The following is a 21,112-nucleotide window of genomic DNA, read 5'->3' as shown; positions in this document are numbered from 1 at the left end:
CTTGAGCTACACAGCTGAAAACAGGGGTTTTCCTTCAGTTACTGAAGTTGGTCAAATGATTTGGTCAATCCAAATATATTTCAGGGGAAACGCATCACAAATAGACCTTTGTTATGTGGGTGAACTTAATGATGATATAAGACTTATTCACTTCATGGAACGGTTCTACAAAATCTGGGAAGACAAAGCAAGTTTATCTGTTGAAGTGTTACTTTATTTCTCTTGTGCAAAGGTGTAAAGAGTGGACAGTAAGAGTCCTGTTATTCTAATCAATGGAAATATAAATTAATCAAATTTATCTGTTTGAATTTAATAAAGTGACGGTTGCCGAGTTTCATTTAAGACTACGTACATCAGTAAGTAATAAATAAATAAACAATGAAACTTCTTGTCCAAAGGTGATTGCTTCTCTGTGTCAGCACGGGGAAATGCCAACTAGTTTTATAACCCTTTGTGTAACTTGAGCCTTTTACAATGGATCAACAAGGCTATACAGCATTCAAGTTCCAGGAGAAAGCTCAGGAGGGTTCGAAAAAAGGATCATTCAGTCACACTTTTCATTGATCATCCGAGGAAGGACCCAGAAGATGGTGTCACGCCCATGGGATTTTCCCTATGTTTTTAGTTATGTTTTTTCATGTTTTAGGTTATGTTTTGGTTTTTGAGTTCATGTTTTGCCATTTGCTTTTCCCCTCACTTCACATGCCAGCTCATTAGTTTCACTCACATCACCTGTTCATTGTCCCCAGCTGCACTCATTCTTAATCACCCAGTTCCCTATTTAGTTTCCAGGCTCCCCTGTTTTTTTGACAGATCTTTACCTGATTTTCACCCCTCATGCCACGTATTCAAGCTAAGTGTTTTTCCAATGTTATACCAAGTAATGTTCATTGTTTTTGTTTTTTTATTAGTCATGTTTTTTGTCCCACAGTTTAAGTTTTTGTCATCCGGCTCAGCCGGGTTTTATTTTGTGAAATAAAACCCAGTTTGTTTTTCACATCTGAGTCTGCATCCGTGTCCTACCAACCCACCACCCCAGTGTGACAGAGGGTTGTAAGATGGAATCTAAGCATATGCTGCCAGGATTATGGGCTGGGTGGAGCGATTTTACCTTTTGTTAGATTTAAAAAAAAAATTCTATTTCAAATAAAGCTGAAATGTTCAAAAAAAGGTTAAATGATTGTGATTAGTTTCATTTTTCATTTGTTTAAACGATGTAATAAGTCGTTATCAGCTGGACACTGACACAAACGGCACGCTGCAGTAAGACAATGATGCGCTAAAGAAAGCAGGATATAAACCATAAAATTAACATGTTCTCTGGGGGCAGTTACAGTATCTCCACTTCCCCACTGATGAATGAGGGGTTGGGGTCACAGAATCATAAAAAGCTCAGAGAAACACAGAAAACCATAAACGGCAGAGAAAAATAAATACATTATAACTAAAGTCACCCAGTTCATGGGTGAAAAGTAGTAAACTAACAAGATTCAGGAAAATTGAAAGGTAACGGTGAACCGTGCGTTTACGCTGAGGGCCACCACACAAGTATTTAAGAAAAAAACTTCACTGCCCCTGATCTCTGGAGTGGGGGTTGTTGTGGCCCCCTCCCTCCATCACTAAAAACTTAAAATTGCATATAATTGACACATATGCACAAGCATTCATTCACTCACATGCTTACCCAACTATTACAATGTGATTTTTGGCTTTAATGATAATCATTAACTATGTAACAAAGTGGAAGCGACAGATGCAGCAGTCAGTTACCCAGTTTTTGGCTATTGGTGTCTATCTTTTCCAGCCTTTCCTCACTCCTCACTCCCACCCTTTCTTTAATCTCTCCTTTAAAAAAAAAGAAAAAATGTTGCTGCAAACTATGATGTACGGAAGCCCAGAGCGGACGTGGTACGTATAAACTTTTTTTTGATGGTTTTCTCGAGATAACAAGATAATTTACCGATGGTTTTCGAGGCCACTTTTTCCCCCCAGTCCGCCCCTGTTTATATGTGTTTATATGTATTTCTGGTGTACCCATTTTTACCCCCCCCCTGTCATTGAAAACTGAATAAAGTAGCCTATGAATCAAATATGGGATGTGGAGCGTTTGTGTAACAATTCTGCTTGTGAAAATGCACAAAGCAAATCCCGCTGGTGTGACAAGCATTTCGTTTTCTCGAGATAACGAGTTATTTATCTCGTTATCTCGAGAAAACGATAATGGCACCTCTCGTGCATCATTCGGTAACCATGGAGACAGCCTGGTCCCCTCAGCTGATGAAGTCGACTATCAGCAGGATCACTTGGCTGTAAACGCCTATTGAGCTGCAGTCGAGCCAGCCGTCTCCTTAAATGACGCGGGCTGATACGAAAGTTATCTCTACAAGACAAACAAATTGCGAACACATATAAACCATCAAAAAAAGTTTATACGTACCACGTCCGCTCTGGGCTTCCGTAATGATGAGAACACTGGCGCTGTGGGCTTTGGCTTGTGCCTGTGCCTCTGAGTCCTTCCAAAAAAAAAGTATTTCAATTTGAAAGTACACATTATTACGGAAGCCCAGAGCGGACGTGGTACGTATATAAACTTTTTTTTGATGGTTTTCTCGAGTTAACAAGATAAATAACTCGTTATCTTGAGAAAACGATCATTGTTTTCTCGAGATAACGACATAATTATCTCTATTATCTATTATAATTAATTTACCAATGGTTTTCGAGGCCACTTTTTCTCCCCAGTCTGTCCCTGTTTATGTGTTTTATGTGTTCGCAATTTGTTTGTCATGTAGAGATAACTTTCATATCAGCTCGCGTCATTTAAAGGGGAACTACGGTATTTTCAACTTTAAGCCTCTTTTCTGAGACGTCTGCAATGTTTTAGAACCCCCCTCACCGCTTTTTTGATGTTTACTGCTGTCTCCGGTATTTGCCTAATTTTGATTCTTCTCAACCTGCTTCAGAATGGCAAGTCATGCGCATGTCTAGAAAGGTCCGTAAAAGCACCATAAACGTCCGTTTTCAAAATCATCAACTCACCGGAGTGGTTACTGGTGTGCACTGGTAATCCATATCAAATTTCGTGGCGAAAAGTTGCTTCTGTCGTGTTTTATTTGACATTTTGTAAATCCCATTAAGTTCTATGGAAGACTGGATGTTCGTTGATATAACTCTGCCATCAAGTGGTGTGGAGCAGGGGTCCCCAACCACCGGGTCATTCCAAACCGGGCCGTGAGATTGGGGGGGAAAAAGAAAAAAAAAAAAAAAAATTATTACTTTTTTTTTTTTTTTAAAAAGACATGGAAATCGGGAATTCTTTCATTTCACTCGCTAGATTCTATACTTGGAAACTGCATAGATTGCATTATAGGAGGCCGATTGTGCACGTTTATTTTTTTCAATGATGACTGTCTGTCTGTCATCATATCCTAATTTGTAAAAGCATCTACTAAATGTAATGTCTGTTGAACGTAAAGTACAAAAAAAAAAAAAAAAAAAAAAGTATCCCCCCCCCCCCGACCGGGCCGCGGGAACAAATTGCAGAACCAAACCGGTCCTTGGTGCTGAAAAGGTTGGGGACCCCTGGTGTGGAGTATAGCAAGTCAGATTCAACTGCTGAGCGGAAGTTTATCCACGGCTGTGAGGTGGCTAAGAAAATAGTGCGAGCATGAACGAGCTGCCAAATAAAACACGACAGAAGCAACTTTTCACCACGAAATTTGATATGGATTACCAGTGCACACCAGTAACCACTCCGGTGAGTTGATGATTATGAAAACGGACGTTTATTGTGCTTTTACGGACCTTTTAGGAGATGCGCATGACTTGCCGTTCTGAAGCAGGTTGAGAAGAATCAAAATTAGGCAAATACCAGAGACAGCAGTAAACATCAAAAAAGCGGTGAGGGGGGGGTTCTAAAACATTGCAGACGACTCAGAAAAGAGGCTTAATGTTGAAAATACCGCAGTTCCCCTTTAAGGAGACGGCTGGCTTGACTGCAGCTCAATAGGCGTTTACACCCAAGTGATAATATTGATGTAGTCAACTTCATCTGTGACCAGCTGAGGGGACCAGGCTGTCTCCATGGTTACCGAATGATGCACGAGAGGTGCCGTTATGCTTGTCACACCAGCGGGATTTGCTTTGTGCATTTTCACAAGCAGAATTGTTACACAAACGCTCCACATCCCATGTTTGATTCATAGGCTACTTTATTCAGTTTTCAATGAAGGGGGGTAAAAGTGGATACATCTTTGCCAGAAATACATATAAACACATATAAACAGGCGCGGACTGGGGAGAAAAAGTGGCCTCGAAAACCATTGGTAAATTAACTTGTTATCTCGAGAAAACCATTTAAAAAAAAAGCTTATACGTACCACGTCCGCTCTGGGCTTCCGTACCATTATACACTTGGTTATAATAAAAATAAAAATAAATATACTTATTAAAACCAGAAATTAATTAAAGAAAAAAAAAACAGTAGCACATACACAAAGCAAGTTTGTACTTTATAAGTTGCTGATTCAAAGTTTTGAGATTTGCATGTTTACGAAACAGATAATATTTTTGATTAAATTATTTTGCATGCAATATACTGTAATTGTTGTACATCGCAGCAGTTGTGTGTTTTACATTCATCATGTTGTGCAAGTCATCTTATGGGCTGATTGACACATTAACATTAGGATGTGTGATAGCCTACATACTTTTGACACTTACAGATATGTAATATTGGCTCACATTCCTCAATAAGTAAACATTTTTGTCTGCATGTTTTAGATCATATTCAAACAGAAAGTTCTAAGGGGTTCACAAACTTTCATGTGCCACTGTGTGTAATTCAGATAAAAGTGTGTCCATATTTTTGACTGTATACGTTAACTTTAAATCATAAGTTTAAATACAGCTCAGACCTCTGAAGTCCAAGAAGCCTGTGAGGACATAGAGTCCTTATTACATCCAGCAGATCCATCTCTGTGCTGATACATACTAATCCACCCCTAAAAACTACAACAAAAGTTATAATCACCATATCTGAAGCTGAAGATGATTGTGAGAGGAACTGACTTTCCTTCTTACAGTAATATGATGTGACCCAGTTTCATCCCTGCTCTCTTTCAATCTAATATTTGGGCACAAAAACCCTCGGTAATGTCTTACAGACATGACAGCCGTGCTGGAATACAGCCTGGTGCTCCCCAAACCAAACGTCACACCTTAATAGAAGTCAAATGAGGAGTGTGAATAAATGTGTGGAAGACGAACCTTTAACACACAAACAAAGCCAACAAATTTGGACATATTGATCTTCTGTTTGTGATGTCATAAGGCGTTAGACATATGCTTTGTCACACAATGTTTGGTCCTTGTTGTCCTAATTAAGTCGCTGACAGGCAGCGCAGTGCTGTATTTACAGACCATCAGCTTCATCCCTCACGCCTTGAAGGGGACTGTGTGAAAAGGACTTATATTTTATTATATAACAGACAGCTTTATTCCCTGGGGATAATGTTGATTCCACGAAGTATGTATGGGTCATTATTGTGTTTATAAAACAGTGGGGTTTTAGGGCTACAGATATGGGAGGGTAATCCTGTTTTCAGGTTAAAAACTTGGATCCAATTGCAACAAAGAGAGTAATTTTTTTCTTTTTTTTTTTTCTGGTAACACCAGAATGAATTTAGAATGTATACCAAATGTATTCATATTCAAAGTAGCCTACTTGAGGCAGTCTAAAAGAGGTCATCTAATCCTCGCTATTATCTTCGAACCTTTCCTTTATCTGTCCACGACGTTATCGCTTGGCTCTTACATAAATCAGTCCAAATGTGTGAACCTGTGAGACAGCGCCCGGGGCCTAAATACTGAGAGCCCAGGCGCTCATAACGCGCCTGCGTTCTCTAAAATAATGAGCCGCTTTGGATTTTATTTCATTTTTCTCTTCTTATTAGTAAAAAGCCCGAGTCTGATTCTTTTCATATGTTTCGCCATTTATGTTTACATCCATTATAGGACGCGATAAAACGCCTGAAGGGAACGAGTGGACGCAAAGTGATGGCACGCAGTTCCAGATGCACGCAGATAGAAAACCTCACCTCTTTTCTACCGCTATCCCATCTGTTTACAAACACGTCACGGATTTATCGTCCTTGTCACTGCGGGTGCGCGTGGCGTCAGACTGGCGCGATAAACTGTACCGTTCCCCTCCCGGAGGTCGATATCACAAACCGGGTCAGACAGAGCAGACACGTTGCCGAGCAGCGATAAGACCCCCAGGATGGTTGATAAGAATTCTTTTTATAAGGCTGGAAGCAGTCTGCTTTCAAGCTGCCAACCAGAGGGATTGATTCCAACCAGCTGGTAAGAGTTAATGATTTATTTCCTTTCAAGGGCAGCCTTTGTTGTACCGAGTTCTCCAGCAGGTGAAATGACATGGACCAATATTTATTGCGTGGAAACTTTGTTGTAAATAGACTACAGTTAACACTTGATTATCTTATCTTAAGTCGGGGCTATTAAAGACGCTCTCTGTGTACTGTACTTTATAGCCGTTTTAAGGCTCTTGAGTCTTATGTTTTTCACTCCACCAGCTTTCTTACAGCTACTTAATAAATTGGGAGTGCTGATGATAGTAAATCAAAAATGTCCCATCATTACAAAATACATAATTATATCCTGGGTAATCTACAATAAGCTTTCTTTTAATGCATATATTGGCAAGAGTATACTCGAGATGTAATATTGTTCATCAAGGATCTATTCAGCTAGATTTTGTTGAAGTTTTACCACATATAATCTGTAGACTCAAATATGTCAAATTTAACACTTTTATTGTAAACAAGTCTTGTCTGGGTTCTCCACAGTTTTTCCTTGACCACACTCTGTACCAATGGGTCTCCTCCTCTCAACTTGGCTGTGTGAGAGACCAGCCGACAGCGCCCCCTCATCTCCATCAGCCTTCCATCCACTTGCTGTCCCCACCTCCTCACGCCTTGCTCTCACTCTGAGCGCCTCTCCAGTTTCTCCAGGGGACAGGCGCTCGCACTGGAGCTCACTTCACCGCTCTCATCACTTCCTGCTGTCGCCCTGCAAACAGGAAGTGATTCGCACGCCTGCTGAGCTCAGCAGCGACGGGGTTAGGGCAGAGATAGGAGTGGAGAGTGGGCTTCACGTGTGGGAGGTGGTGTGGAGCCCCAAACACAGAGGCAGTCATGCAGTCGTGGGAATTTCGAGGCAGGACTGTCCGCTGCAGGCCTCCGGGTACAACGTGCTGGTGGGTGGAGACTCGCAGTCTTGGGGCTGGGAGCTTAAAACCAATCAGCTCTGGCACGATGGACAAACCCTGGGGTGTCACCCGAGGAAAAGGAAGAGGTCTCACTCTGAAGCTGCAGAGGGGTTTAGGCCACAATCCTCCATCTCACCAAACACAAAGGTGGCAGAGACGCCTCTCCTCATCCCCGAGCGTGTTCTGCTTGTTTTGGATGCCGACGCGGGGACACTCGGATTTGTTGTTGATGGCAGCTTCCTCGGAGTAGCTTTTAGAGACCTGCCCCGTGGGGTGGCACTGTTCCCAGCAGTAAGCAGTGTGAGAGGAGGGGCTAGCATACGATTACGTTATATGAACGGCACATCGTGTGAGTATCACACAAAGTATACAGTATGGTGATGAGACTCAGTTTATAGTAATACTAATATTTTGTCCCTCCTCTGTTTGCAGGTGATCCTCCAGCCCTGATGGCTTTATGTGGACTGTCAATTTGTCAGATTTTAGGGCAGCAAAGGCAGAATGAAATGGACAAATTGCCTCTACCACCTTCTCTTCAGCGCTACCTGCATCCTTGTCTCCAATTTTAGCACACACTCACACCCTGTAGGGATCTGTTTGTTAAAGTTAAACCAGCCATAAGTGCTATGAATTCAGTTGCTGCTTTGAATCTGCAGAGCACCATCTACAGTCAGCAGGTCCGTATGCTCCACTTTGAAGGTTGAAAAATATCTAATCCTTAATACTTATGAGGTGGAGCCTTATCAGCTATTTAACCTAGGCTACTTCGCACATGCTCTGCCCGGCAAAGGGGCCCGAGTGTTAGCTGGCAGCAGCCTGGACATGGGATTCAGGTGAGGGATGTGGTGCAAGCTGCTGCTAGCAGGAAGAGATGCTAACAGAGTCATATAGAGAAGTATAGAGCATGTGATGATACATCATAGGTTTTGTTCTGTTGTGCCAAAAACGGTCAACTCTTGTGGAAAAGAAAAGAGAAAAGAAGGGCAAGAAAAACGACAAACCTCACCAGGAGTAAATGGATCGCACCTCTGAATCCTTGATCTGCTAACTAACCAATCAAGTGCCAATGTGCCAAAATGGGATTTGCAATTCATTCAACAATTTGTTAATTCACACGAGTCACATGTATTGGCTTCTATTTGGATAATAAAGATGTGTTTTAATATTTAAACTTATAAAAAATGTGTTTTTTTTCCCTTGTTTAGCGTGTAACATTTGGCTACAAGAATACAAGAAAGACTGAGATGTGATTTTTTTAAAGCTGATTCTTTGGTTTAATTGTACAAATGCTATCATGCAGTTGTAATACAGGGTATATACACAAAAAATGTGCATCCAAACAAACCAACGCGTGGCATCAGGCATAGAGTCTACTCCATGATAGCGCCGTTACATTTTTTTTCACAGCAAAATCTTTTAATGTACAATTTTGAGGAACACGGATGAATTTTTTGGGGATTTATAACTGCTGAACTGAAACTTTAGTCAGTTAAAAGTGCTCCAAAGCCTTGAGATGCAGAAATCAAAGTTGTGAACTGCGGTATCTCAACTTCAAAGTGCTCTGGGACAGACTCAGAATATGCATAACAAAAGTCAATGTACTTCAAAATGAGTCAAAAACACAAAGTTTTAAGGTTCACAAACTCCTCTCGTATTGCTTTGATAATTTTAAAAAATGCTTTGAAACTCATCTGTTAATAATAATGAACTGGGTAACTGAGGATTTCAGCTGCACTATAAAATTAAAGTGTATTGTTTTGGGAAAATAATAAATTACTCAATTTAGAATAAAAGTCACCACTATTTTTAATGTTTTACAGTTTGTCTGTCTTTTCAAAAACCACAAGGATAGTTTATCAATGTTGTAACTGGAGAGAAGTACTGATGTAAAAACAGATTGATCAGATATTGCCAGTGAATATTAAACAGCCAAAACCTCATAAAGCACATGGGTCTGAATACGTTGGCATTTGATTACCTTACTGAAACCCTGTGTAGTATAGAAGTGATGGAAAATATTTTATCCATAAGAAATAAAGAAAACTTGTATACAATCTACACATCATTTGGTACTTTTGAGTAAAGAATTTGAATCATTTTACTTAGAGCTACAAGGTAATATGCTTGTTTTGCTTAAACATAGGTATTGAAAGTAAACACATTTCAATATATTGACTAAAACTCCGAATATATTGTACTTTTTTTTATTATCTTACCAACACACTATCAAGCTAACTAGCTAACTGCTTTCAGTTAAACATCCTCTGGTCGATGCTGCCATGACAACAAAAGGACGAGCAGGAGCGCGCGGAAATTTGAAGTTTAGCTTCAGTTACGCTAAAACGTTAGCCTCTTAATATTAGACGGACTTCAACAGCTAGCCTATATAAGACAGGTATATGACACTAACGAATACCTAAAAGTACATGTAAGTACACGTTGAGAAATTTCGTGTATAAGTACCTCGTGTTAACTTTTAAAAAGGTAAATTAAGCTGGTATACATCGTTCACCTAACATTGCTAGCTACGGCAACATATGTATAACAGTGTATGAAATAATAATTTGAAGAAAACATGAAGCTTGTAGTGGTGAAGAGAATTACAGCATAACTGTGAGGTCGCTTTCGGTTTTGTAGAGATGTGCGGTCATAAGTTCACTTTACTGTCATCATTGGGCTTTATTCGACAGTAACCTCGCTTCCGGTCCTGTGACCCATAGATTCAGTTACCTACTACTGTTGGTACTTCAGTGGTATTATTAGCAAGAAGAAGGAAAAGGTCCTATCATCTTTAGAGATTTGTGGAGTGTTACATCTTGGCGATAGGCAGCAGTTTTTAAAGAAATGTATTATTTAAAAAAAGAGATACATAATCTGCTCTGCATGTAAAACCACTGAATGTGAATGTTTGTTTAGCATTCACCAGGTAAGCAGATACACAACTCCAAATGAGACCTGCAGAGTACAAGATGGCTTGTTTATATCACTTCATTCCTTTGTCATAGACTAATGGCAGCTGCTCTGGAAGCTTTGAGAGGAGGAGGGGGGGTAGTTTTTGGGGCCCCTGGCAGGAATCCTGACGAAGAGGAGGAGGACGACTCGCCTACAGTAAGCACAGATCATCGCTTTCCCTAGTAGAATTGTAGATACATAGAGCAGTAAATAAACTGTTGTGTTTATATTTGTAGGTTTTATTGAGTGTTTTGGTACAACACGGGCAGGTGGGCCTCTGCTTCTATGACAGTGAAGACTCTTCTTTACACTATATGGCAGACTCTCCTGATAACCATGATCTCCATCTACTGGCCAGAGGTATACAAAACACCTTTTTTATAGCTATAATAGTCTTTGCCTTACTTAATGTGGAGTACATCAAGTCTTGTTTTTCGGTTGTTCAGTCATTCAGGAGGTCGGTCCCCATGTAATCATTACCAGTGCAAAGCAGGAACGCTGCATGACTCGCTACCTGCAGCAACTCGGTGAGCCCTGCTAAAGAAAACTTATCTTTAAATGGAGAACAGGAAAAGTGTTTTTCTTGTTTAGATGTGATGTGGAACGAGCTGTTTCTGGGTCAAGGGAATTCAAGTAGATTAGCGATGTTTGATACTGTAGCTAGTTAGTGTGATAAGGGGAAGATTGACTGTATAGCCGTTATACACTGTTTCTAAATTTCCTGAGCACATTCAAAAAACTCGACGTGGAACCAGTAAATAAAGCTTTTCTAAACGGGCCTCTTGGATTTCAGGTTCAAACCCACACCACAAACCAGAGGTGGTCACTTACCCATATGTGGACTTTGGTAAACAGAAACCCATCAACAAAATCCATATCTCTTCATCACTTGTCAGGCAGAACTTTTGCATGGACATGTACTTATTTTCCACAAATATGATGCATCTCTTTTTAATTTTGTAGGTTTGGAGGTTGGCAAGCAGAGGCTACTGTCAGCCCATTTGCCTTTCCTTCCAGAGGGCATTTCAGAAAAAGACAAGATGTCTTACCTCTCCTCCTGTATTACGTTTGACTCGCCTCTGATGGTGAGCCAGCAGTTTGTATATCAACGTATCCTTGACTGCTCTGCAGAAGCTTCTAAAAAAACTACAGTATCCATCATTTTCTTGTATTTGAGTGTGTGTGTGCATTTGTGTTGCTTAGCTTAGGGCAGTGGGTGCACTATTAAAATGTCTGGACAGGAGGAGAGTGGGAGTAGAGCTGGAAGACAGCAGTGTTGGAGTTCCAGTCCTACAGTTTCATGCCTACACGCTGTGAGACACACACAGAAATGTTATCACCCACACATGCATCCATTTGACATTGATAATATAGTCTTCATAATAATGTACTTTGAAGATTGTTTTATCAATATGAAGTGACGTCTTACTGCTCTTCATTTAGCTACACAGGTTTTTGGCATAGATTTGTGGCTCTTTGTTTTCATTGTGTACGGGTATCTGCGATCTTTCTATCAACAAACCAAACCTGCCAAATGTAATCCAGAAGTTTTTATGAATGAAAACTGTTTCTTCTCTGAAGCCGTTCTTTCTTCCCCATGTAGGAAAGGTGTGGTGTTCATTGACAGAGACACCTATAGGTAAGTATTAACACGTTCCTAAAGGACAGTCCTGGTCCTCTGGCCCTCCTCTGCATTTCTAACATGTTTCCAGGCTCCACCACACCTGGGTTCTGGTTTTATAGAACCTTTTACAGGTTCCTAACTGAATGAAATAAATAATTGGCAGCCATGAGAGGAGATGGTTGAATTCTATAAATATTATGGAAAGAAGCTTCAGTGCTTCCTTTATTGTCTCCTTTAACAGAGGATACACAAGACCATCATTAATGAACAGAAAGGAGATAATCCAATCCATCCATCCATCCATTGGGGCTTAGGGGTAGGGTTGCCAGCTGCCATCAGGTAAAAAGCAGGGTACACCTTGGACTGGTCGCCCGTCCATCACAGGGAAAACGCAGAGAAAAATTAGACAAACAGCCATTCACACTCACTCCTAGGGCCAGTTTATAATCAAGGAGTTCATTCTGTCCCTTAATTCCTAGCGGCAGCAATTTTTAAAGAAGCACTGCTCATCAGTTGCGATAGCTGTGATTCATGCAAATAAATATGAGGGCAGTGAGATGATTGTGGGCACCCTGTGATAGCAGCATATCTCACTTTTGTGGCTTTTCCTTCATACAAACCTTGATAAAGCAATGAGTTCTATCTTATTATACTGACATAATTTACAGTATACGATAAAGCTTCCACGAAACAACCTGATAAGATTGCATTAGAATAAAGGACTAAAGGAATAAAGTTTTAGGGAATCTTTTTTTTAAATAGCTGTAGGTTCACAGCGGCAGACCCACAACACAGATCCTTACAAATGTCTCCTATCTCTCTCGGCCTCATGACTTTTTCTAACGGTCAGTAAAAAGTGTTTATAAAGACAGTAGAAGGTCTTTTTTTTCCATTTCTCTTCCACTATAACCATGATTCAAGTAAAGGGGTGAGCTCATCAGCTCTTTACCCAACTCTGCTGAGGCCTGAGAACAACCCACTGATTTGAATCAGGTGTGTTTGAGCGGGTAAGACCGGGCGGGCCCGAGGACCTGGATTGTGAACCACCACCTTATTGTTTTCTCTTTATTGTAACTTTCCTCAAATAAATGTTTAGTTGAATTAGGTCAAATATATTGTTTTCACTTTGTGTAAAGTCACAAAAGTTTAAGTCGGTTTAGTTTGAAATGAAATTGGAAAAAGACAAATGCATTTGTTTCAGTGTGCTGCAGATCTTCAAATCAGATCTGCACCCGTCTGTGTACAAGCTGCAGTCAGGTGAAAAGGAAGGACTCAGTCTTTATGGTGTGTACCTCAGACAGTAGCAGTTCAGGACAGCATTGCTCTTTCCTATTAAAAGCTGTTCACATGAAATAATCGCTCTTTTTGTGCATCGCAGGGATACTAAACCGCTGCAGGTGCAAGTTTGGCTCTAAACTGCTGCGGTGAGAAACAAGTCTGACTCCGTTGACAATTAAACATGATGATCTGTCTTAATTAATGAGGAAACAGATTGTTTTAATTCTATGTGTTGGAATGGAAATCTAACGTGGTTACTCTGACAGATGTGAAGCTCGTGTTGTTGTTGGTCAATAAGTGTAAGCGACATCTTTCCTTCAAAGTCAGTGGTTTCTGCGACCTACAAATGACCTGGCAGTGTTACACAGGAGACAGGAAGTCATACGTTTCTTCTCGTCTCCTCGGAATTCGGACATCCTGAATACCTTGCAGGCCTCGTTGCGTAACATCAGAAACATACCGGTAACATACTCTCTGTCTTTGTGATCATTTAGCCCCCTCTGAGATGTCACTTTAAACATTTCTATCATAGTTACCATGTACGTGTGCTTGTGGTTGTGTGGCAGAGTCTCCTGCGCCGTATGTCTCTCTCTCACACCAAAGTGACTGACTGGCAGAGTCTATACAAGGTCTGAACCACTATACTGACACTGCTACTATATTTACCTGTCCTATATGTCAGTTTCTGCAAAATAGTAACGAAACTGTGTGTTTGTGCTTGTTTGTCAGACAGTTTACAGTGCGGTGTGTATCAGGGACACAGTGCGACACCTGCCTCAGTCCATTAAATTGTTTCGTGATATCAGTGAAGGGTTCTCTGATGACCTCCACTATATCGCCTCTCTCATCAGTCGAGTTGTGAGTCCTTACAGTTGTATTGTGCCCCCCCACACACACAATTATTACACAAAATATAAACATTCGATTGAGATAGTCTGTAACTTGTGATGATTTACAGTCGTCTTAATGAGGTTACGATACCTCTGCAGGTGGATTTCGAAACCAGCTTAGAGGAGAATCGCTTCACCATCAAAGCGAACGTGGATCCCTCCATCGATGAAAGTAGGTTCAGTCAAATACCAATTGAACTATTTACAGTTAAGCTGTTGTGACCTTGACTTGGTAGTTGAAACGAGCTCAGCCTTTCTTACACTCGTGACAGAGAAGAGGAGGATGATGGGGCTATCAGACTTCCTCACTGATGTTGCCAGAAGAGAGCTTGAACACCTGGACCCTCGAATCCCCTCCTGCTGTGTCATCTACATCCCTCTGGTCACATCTTTATTTATATAAATACCCCATATTGGCATATACTTCTGTGTCGTCGCATAGATTCATGTTTTTGTATCACGAACATTGTGTAAACGGGGAAAACTCTGTTACAGATTGGATTCCTGCTGTCTGTGCCTCGGCTGCCTAGTATGGTGGAGAAAGAGGATTTTGAGATGGAGGGTCTTGACTTTATGGTGCGTTTGTGATCTTGCATTATTTGTTTGCTCCTAAATGAAGACAAAATGGCTCATTTGTGCGATTCTCAAGCTTATCTTTGTGCGCGTTGGTGTAGTTTCTCTCAGAGGACCGACTTCACTACCGCAGCCAGAGAACCAGGGAGTTGGACGACCTCCTAGGAGACTTGCACTGTGACATAAGAGGTCTTTTTCTTTCACTAATAATCACTTGATAGTGTTACTGATGACTTTACAACTCATCCGTGCGTTATCTCAAGATATCATTTCCCCATGATAACCATCCTGTTTCTCAGACATGGAGACAGCAGTGATGACACAGTTGCAGAATGCCATCCTTGAGAGGACCACTTCCCTCCATCAGGTCGGTGGGCGTCATCGAGCACTTCCAGGTTCCAGTGTTTAAAACATGACCCCCCCTACTCTGATAAAAAGATATTTATTGTGTTTATTGTGTCAGAGCAGTGCTTTTAATGTGTGGAGGCGGATGTTGTTGTAATTAACTTGAATTATAGAGCTCGTCCTGATCCCGTATCTCTTAACAGATGACTGCAAATGTAGTTATTTTTGAGGGAAAAATGCTAAAAATATTATTGTGTTTACACTTATTGCTTTAGTTGAACTCTGCCCAATAATTATTAGGCAGACTGTTAACTATTAGCGGTCGTGTTTCTCTCACTGCTTCATAGTTTTTTGTACAAAAAAGTATCAACATTTAGAGAAAAGTCCTAAACCAAAGCAAATACAACATCTTATACTGCTTATTTGTTCTCCATGTGCTTATTATTTGCCAAATCATAATGTTTTTGCCTGAATATGTTTAATTAAGACGCTTCCATCTCAATTTTCATGCTTTAGAGCGTCAGGGTTGCAACTAGTTTGTGTTTGATGTAGTCAGCTGTACCGTTTCTGGTAAGGAAGCCCGCTCCGTTAACCCGGACATTCACTGTTTTTACTGTTTAGGTGATCGATCTCACCGCTGAGCTGGACTGTCTGATGGCTTTGAGCAGTGCCTCCCAGGAGTACGGATACACCTCAGCCAAGCTTACCAGCCTCAGGAAGATAGTAATCACACAGGGCAGGTGGGCGCTCACACATTAGGTGAGAATTATTCATATGCAGCTGAACATCCTACCTCTCTGTACTAATGATTTTGCAGACACCCACTATTGGAGCTGTGCTCTCCTGTGTTTGTGGCCAACTCCTTCCATAGCTCTGAAACAGAGGGCAGAGTCAAGATCATCACCGGTCCCAACTCATCCGGAAAGAGTATCTTCCTCAAACAGGTACGAAAGTCTGACCTTGATCACAGCATACAAGTATAACAATTTCAGTCACAGTTAAAAATGATAAAACTAAATAATATTCTGTTGGGTCAGTTCTCTGTTTTTGTATGTGGCTGAGTGTGTACAGGCTTCAGTCCTGTTTCCCTGAAATTCAGCCGTTTTAGGGCCGAGACAAGCAGATACAACTAAACTAATCCAGCATTAATACGCTAAGGAACAGTGTAGCAACACAAGCGGGAGAACAGATATTAATCTGCATCTGTCGTCCAAATTAGTTTTCCTCAGAACTCCATAAACTGTTGTCACGATTCAAAATATTTGTTTGTGTCTTTTAAACCATTTAACTTTATTTAGTTGTACTGAGAGTCCCTGAACTAATTTGTTACTTCATCAGAAAAGAGGAAAAACATTTCCAACATTTAGGGAACTGTGATAACAATAAAGGGATTTTCTTAATGAGATCGTCTTTATTTTACACTCAGTGCAGAGAGCTCCAGGCTTCCAACAGAAATCCCCACCAGAGTACTTGTCACTGACTTGTTTCTTCCTCTGATTTTGCAAGGTGGGTCTGATTATGTTCATGGCTCTGATTGGCTCAGACGTGCCGGCGAAGGAGGCTGAGATTGGTCTGGTGGACGGGATCTTCACCCGCATGCAGAGCAGGGAGTCTGTGTCTGTGGGCCTCAGCACCTTCATGATAGACCTCAACCAGGTACCTCACACATGCACACGCACATCTTTAAACACGACCGTGTGTGTCAGTGTGTTTGTGGGCGTAACAAATAGAATACACAAAGTACCATCGCTGCTGCTCTCTAGCTCACCTCCTACTCTCCACCTGTTAAGATGTTTTTTTATAAAGCACTGGTTGTTTTTTCCTACAAGCAGCACACCCACGAACAATAAAAGAACAAAGTGCAGTATAACAGTTTGATGCTCTCTTTTACAGATGGCCCAGGCTCTTAACAACAGTACTGGCAACTCATTAGTTCTCATAGATGAATTTGGAAAAGGAACTAACACGGTAAGAAGGAACTAACACGGTAAGAAGAAACTGTTCCAGCACTTTGTGAATCGAGTTCACGTGTATACGCATAATAAAGGAGAACACAGTGTCGTTAATGTGAAGCACAAACAGACCCTCAGGTCGGGGCAACATGTGTCACCTGCAGCAGATAAATAGCAACAAATAAAGCTACTGATATTATTGCTTTAGAAGAAGAGAGAAGAATTCTGGCTGCTCAGAGTGTCATCCATCTCTGTCTGCCAAGTTACACCCGAGAGACGGAGTGAAGGTCAAAGCTAATTCTGTTTATCTAAGGCTAAAGTAACGGTGTGGGAATCAGAGGTAAAAATGGACCAATCTAATAACAACTTAACAATGATATCGGATAAAAATGTGAGAACAAACTGATAAGGGTAAAAGGGTCGTTCGTCGTTAATGGAGCAATTAAATCTGCAGCTTTGCTCAGTCTCAAGAGCTTCCTAATGAGTTTCTGCTGTTTGTTTAGCAGTCTGGCTACGACCTTGCTTTTTTTATTTTTATCAGTTTCACTGCTCACTTAGCGCCACACTCTCATCTGCACCAGGCGAGTGTTTTCAACAAAAACCCTCTTAAACCTCAGCCACGCTGAAAACTAACCGATCGGCACCAAAAAAACATCTGAATGACACATTAGAGGGGCCTCATATTTGACCTAAATCTGAGCCAAAAGTCAGGGAGAATCAAACATTATCCAAATGAATTCAAAAGCTGCTCCATCACATGCTATAACTGTTTGTTAAGTTGCTCAAAATATAAACGAACAAGCTGATGATAATACGGAAAGTATTCACAGCGTGTTTCTGCCGTAACAAAGACACCGGACGTGTAGATTAGCCCCTTACATATTTTTCTACAGTACAGTGTCAGAAATGAAGACAAATTCTTCCTGCTGAGCCTAACTGCCTCGTCCACTTTGCTGTCCTGTAGGTGGTGCAGGTTGACACGTGTAGACAGAGTAAAAACAGAAAAAGAAAAGTATCAAAGTAAATGTGAACAATTTCAGAATGAAGCAGAACAGCGAGAATAATCAAGACAGTCGTTTTAAACATTGATAGGATTACTGTGCCGTGATCATTGGTTGTAAGTCACTTTCAAAGGTGACCTGTGACATTAACATCAATTAAACTAAGACGTTTTTTTCTAACGTCCTGTTGATAAATGATTTAGTTGCACACTAATTGCAGGGAAGGTCTGTCAGTGGTTTGTTAAAGAGCTTAACCTGGATTAAGACTGGCTAGTTTGACCAAAAGCAGCTTCATCTTTGCTCACAGAGGCATAATGTTCCCCTCAGGTGGATGGACTGTCTTTACTGGCTGCATCAATCTCTTACTGGCTGAGAAAGGCTCTGGTGGATGTTCCTCACATCCTGTTGGCTACTAACTTCCACAGTCTGCTGCAGCTGGACCTGCTACCGACCAACAGACTGCTGTCTTTTCTGGTAGGGTCTGATACTAATTGAGCAAACTAAATGATGCGATGTTGCCTGAGGCATGTGTGTTTAATGATGCTACCCTAATATGCTGCAGAATTGTGCTGACAGCATTAACTTCCAAACGACAAGCTAGAAAATAAACAGTCATATATATTTTACAGCCTTTTGCAAATGTGACTAAGTGTTTGCGTGTATGTGTGTTGGTGTGTGTGTTTGTTAGACCCTGGAGACGGCCGTGGATGGAGATGAGTTAGTGTTTCTGTACCAGCTGAAGGAAGGGATCTGCCAGTCCAGCTACGCTGCCAACATCGCTACACTGGCAGGCCTGCCAACTGGCCTCGTACACAGAGCGGTGGAGGTAAACGCTCACAAATACGCAGCGAGAGATGCACAGAAGCACGTTCACAGACTGACGGTGACTTTATGTTTGTTAAGGTGTCTGAACATTACAGAACAGGGAAGCCCATCAAACGCACTGACAAAGAATCTTCAGATGAGCAGGCCAAGAGGTCGGTTGACCTTTAATTCAATAAGATGTCATTTAAAGACCTGTGCGTAGAGGCTTAACAGTGTGTATGCCTTACAGATGCAGGTCTGTGGTGGAGAAGTTCCTTAATCTGGACCTGGAGGACAAAGACTTGGATCTGCAGAGTTTCATGAAAGATGAGCTCCTGCCCTCTGCTGGAGAGCTGCTGAACCACAGCTGAGCAGTTCTGCTGCCCCAGCAAACATGTTTGTACAGCGCGATGGTCAGTTTGTTCAGTTATTCGTAAATGTTTTGGTCGGGTATCGGAAAAAGCTCCGAGGCATCAGGAAGGAGGTACGCAGACTAAATGACTGAAACTCTTTTGTTTGATGGCAACACAGAAACATGATCCTACGTGTGATGCAATGGTTGATGTCGCAAGAAAACAAACCTGGGGAAAAAAAAGCCCTCTTTCATAGTTTTTAGGTGCTGTCTGGACATATTCAAGCTTTCAGTGTTACAAAAAACAGAATGGGTTTATTTTAATACAATAATAAATTATATAATGAATACATATTTTTATGCTATAATTACCTAGTGTCTCTTTATTTATTAGTCAGTACAAAACTTCTATGAAGCTGGCAGTCCTTCTTCGCCATATGGTTGAAGTCCTTTAAGCATCACTTCACACGCTCTTGTTGACGGCAAAAACAAACGAGCGCGGGTTCACACACAGTGGGGTTACATGGCTCTGAAAGGATCAGATAATTGGCTAAATTACAACAAGATTGAGTTAAGTGCATGTAGACACCTTAATCTGACAAGAAATTGGATCGGATCGGATTAAGACCCCGAGATAACTCGATTGAAAGTCAAATTAAACCTGTTTGCAGACAGGTGAAGCACGTGGTGAATTAGACTTTGCGTTCTGCGCATGCTCGAGATTTTTTCCCGGGGTCGTGAACCGGAAGTCGGAAGAGACGATATTACAATTGTTGTCGCCGTCAGAAAGAAACAAACAACGCGATGGAGAATGCGGCGTTGTGCAATAAGCAGCTCATCACAAACGAAATGTAGAGGGACGTACCTTCATCTTGCTCTTCATTCGCCATTTTCTCGAATGCCTGAATTTGATTCGATTCATTCACCGCCATTTATCCAAGGATAATTACCCTTGCTCAACTCATTCTTAGTGTAATTCAGCCAATTATCCGATCCTTTCAGTGCCATGTAACCCCACTGATTGATCAAGTTGAGGCTCCTATGAGATGCCAGGTAGTTAAGAAAGTCACAGTGAGCTGCAAAAGCGTGTGGATGGGAACTGTTTGTGCTGAGTTGCAGAAAGGTGTGTCACAGCAGTGTTTGGTCATGACGAAGATGGTTTTGCTGGGAAAGACCTCCACGGCGGTCTCCACGTCACACTCCGCTGCCTTTACGCAACCCAGCGTCTTTATATCCAGAGCATCAGCTGAGGAGACAAGGCGATGATGGCGTTCAGTGAATTTGCAGTTTAGGGAATCAGAACTGTACATCCTCTCTCATAGATTCTGACAGACAAATGTACACCAATAAAGAAAATGCGAGGTTGTTCAACACACCTGCCCTCCCACGGCCCGTGTAGCAGAGCTCCCCGTGGCTGCAGTTGGTTTCGGTCGTGTAGCAGGCGTCCCACAAGCCCAAGTCGCAACGGAAACACTCCAGATACTCTTCCTCTTGTTCTATTCCCACTGGCTCCATCAGCTGCTCCAGCTGCTCCTCCTCCTCACCTGAGCCCAAAGAATACAGTTGACATCAGGATTTTTTGTATTCTTTTCTTTGTAAAGTACAATAGCAAAAGAGTACAGAGAAGAATGAATTCCATTTGTTTCTTTGACAGCTGACCAGCATGTAAGTGACCATGACAAGCCATTTCGATTTTTTTTAAATCAAGCAGACCGGCCTCTGCAATCCGAGTAAAAACACTGAAATCCATGAAAATGTACATGTATTAAGGATTGAAAAACAAAGCAAGGAGCAGAAAATACTAATTTATTAACCGAATGAATTTACAAAAGGGGCTTTGAGGCATTTATGTGACACAGCAGACGATTTGACACATAATCCTGCAAGTGCTGGAGTTTCTGTCTTGAGAAAATCGGACCAAACCCCCGACGCTGCGACACATTCTGTTTAACACTCGAGCGTCTCGGAAATGTTTTGTTTACTCTGCAGTTTGAGCTGATAACTGGCATGAGTCAGAGAGCATTTCAGCATTGTGTTTGTGTCAACACCACAG

The 21,112-nt window shown here is 41.4% G+C and overlaps 2 protein-coding genes across 2 annotated transcripts; both read left to right on the top strand.

Moving 5' to 3' along the window:
• The first annotated feature begins 5,949 nt into the window (after window positions 1-5,949).
• Window positions 5,950-9,072, top strand: LOC142380769 (SPRY domain-containing SOCS box protein 1). Its single transcript, XM_075466671.1, has 3 exons — window positions 5,950-6,363; window positions 6,867-7,637; window positions 7,721-9,072. Exons 2-3 carry the CDS (start codon window positions 6,893-6,895, stop codon window positions 7,855-7,857), a joined length of 882 nt encoding a protein of 293 aa, XP_075322786.1. The 5' UTR covers window positions 5,950-6,363; window positions 6,867-6,892; the 3' UTR covers window positions 7,858-9,072.
• Window positions 9,073-10,297: 1,225 nt separating this feature from the next.
• msh5 (mutS homolog 5) lies at window positions 10,298-19,078 on the top strand. Its single transcript, XM_075466500.1, has 25 exons — window positions 10,298-10,396; window positions 10,477-10,600; window positions 10,687-10,767; window positions 11,034-11,087; window positions 11,204-11,325; window positions 11,444-11,553; window positions 11,844-11,879; window positions 13,066-13,148; window positions 13,243-13,288; window positions 13,466-13,604; window positions 13,709-13,771; window positions 13,872-14,000; window positions 14,132-14,204; window positions 14,305-14,414; window positions 14,528-14,608; window positions 14,707-14,794; window positions 14,905-14,972; window positions 15,572-15,690; window positions 15,768-15,894; window positions 16,457-16,606; window positions 16,844-16,918; window positions 18,231-18,377; window positions 18,592-18,729; window positions 18,807-18,880; window positions 18,958-19,078. The coding sequence occupies exons 1-25, from the start codon at window positions 10,298-10,300 to the stop codon at window positions 19,076-19,078; spliced, it is 2,457 nt and encodes an 818-aa protein (XP_075322615.1).
• Window positions 19,079-21,112: the final 2,034 nt, after the last annotated feature.

This window comes from Odontesthes bonariensis, chromosome 5 (assembly GCF_027942865.1).
Source record: "Odontesthes bonariensis isolate fOdoBon6 chromosome 5, fOdoBon6.hap1, whole genome shotgun sequence".
Classification (NCBI taxonomy): Eukaryota; Metazoa; Chordata; class Actinopteri; order Atheriniformes; family Atherinopsidae; genus Odontesthes; species Odontesthes bonariensis.
The sequence above is the reverse complement of the archived record's forward strand: the minus strand, read 5'-3'. Positions and strand labels throughout refer to the sequence as shown.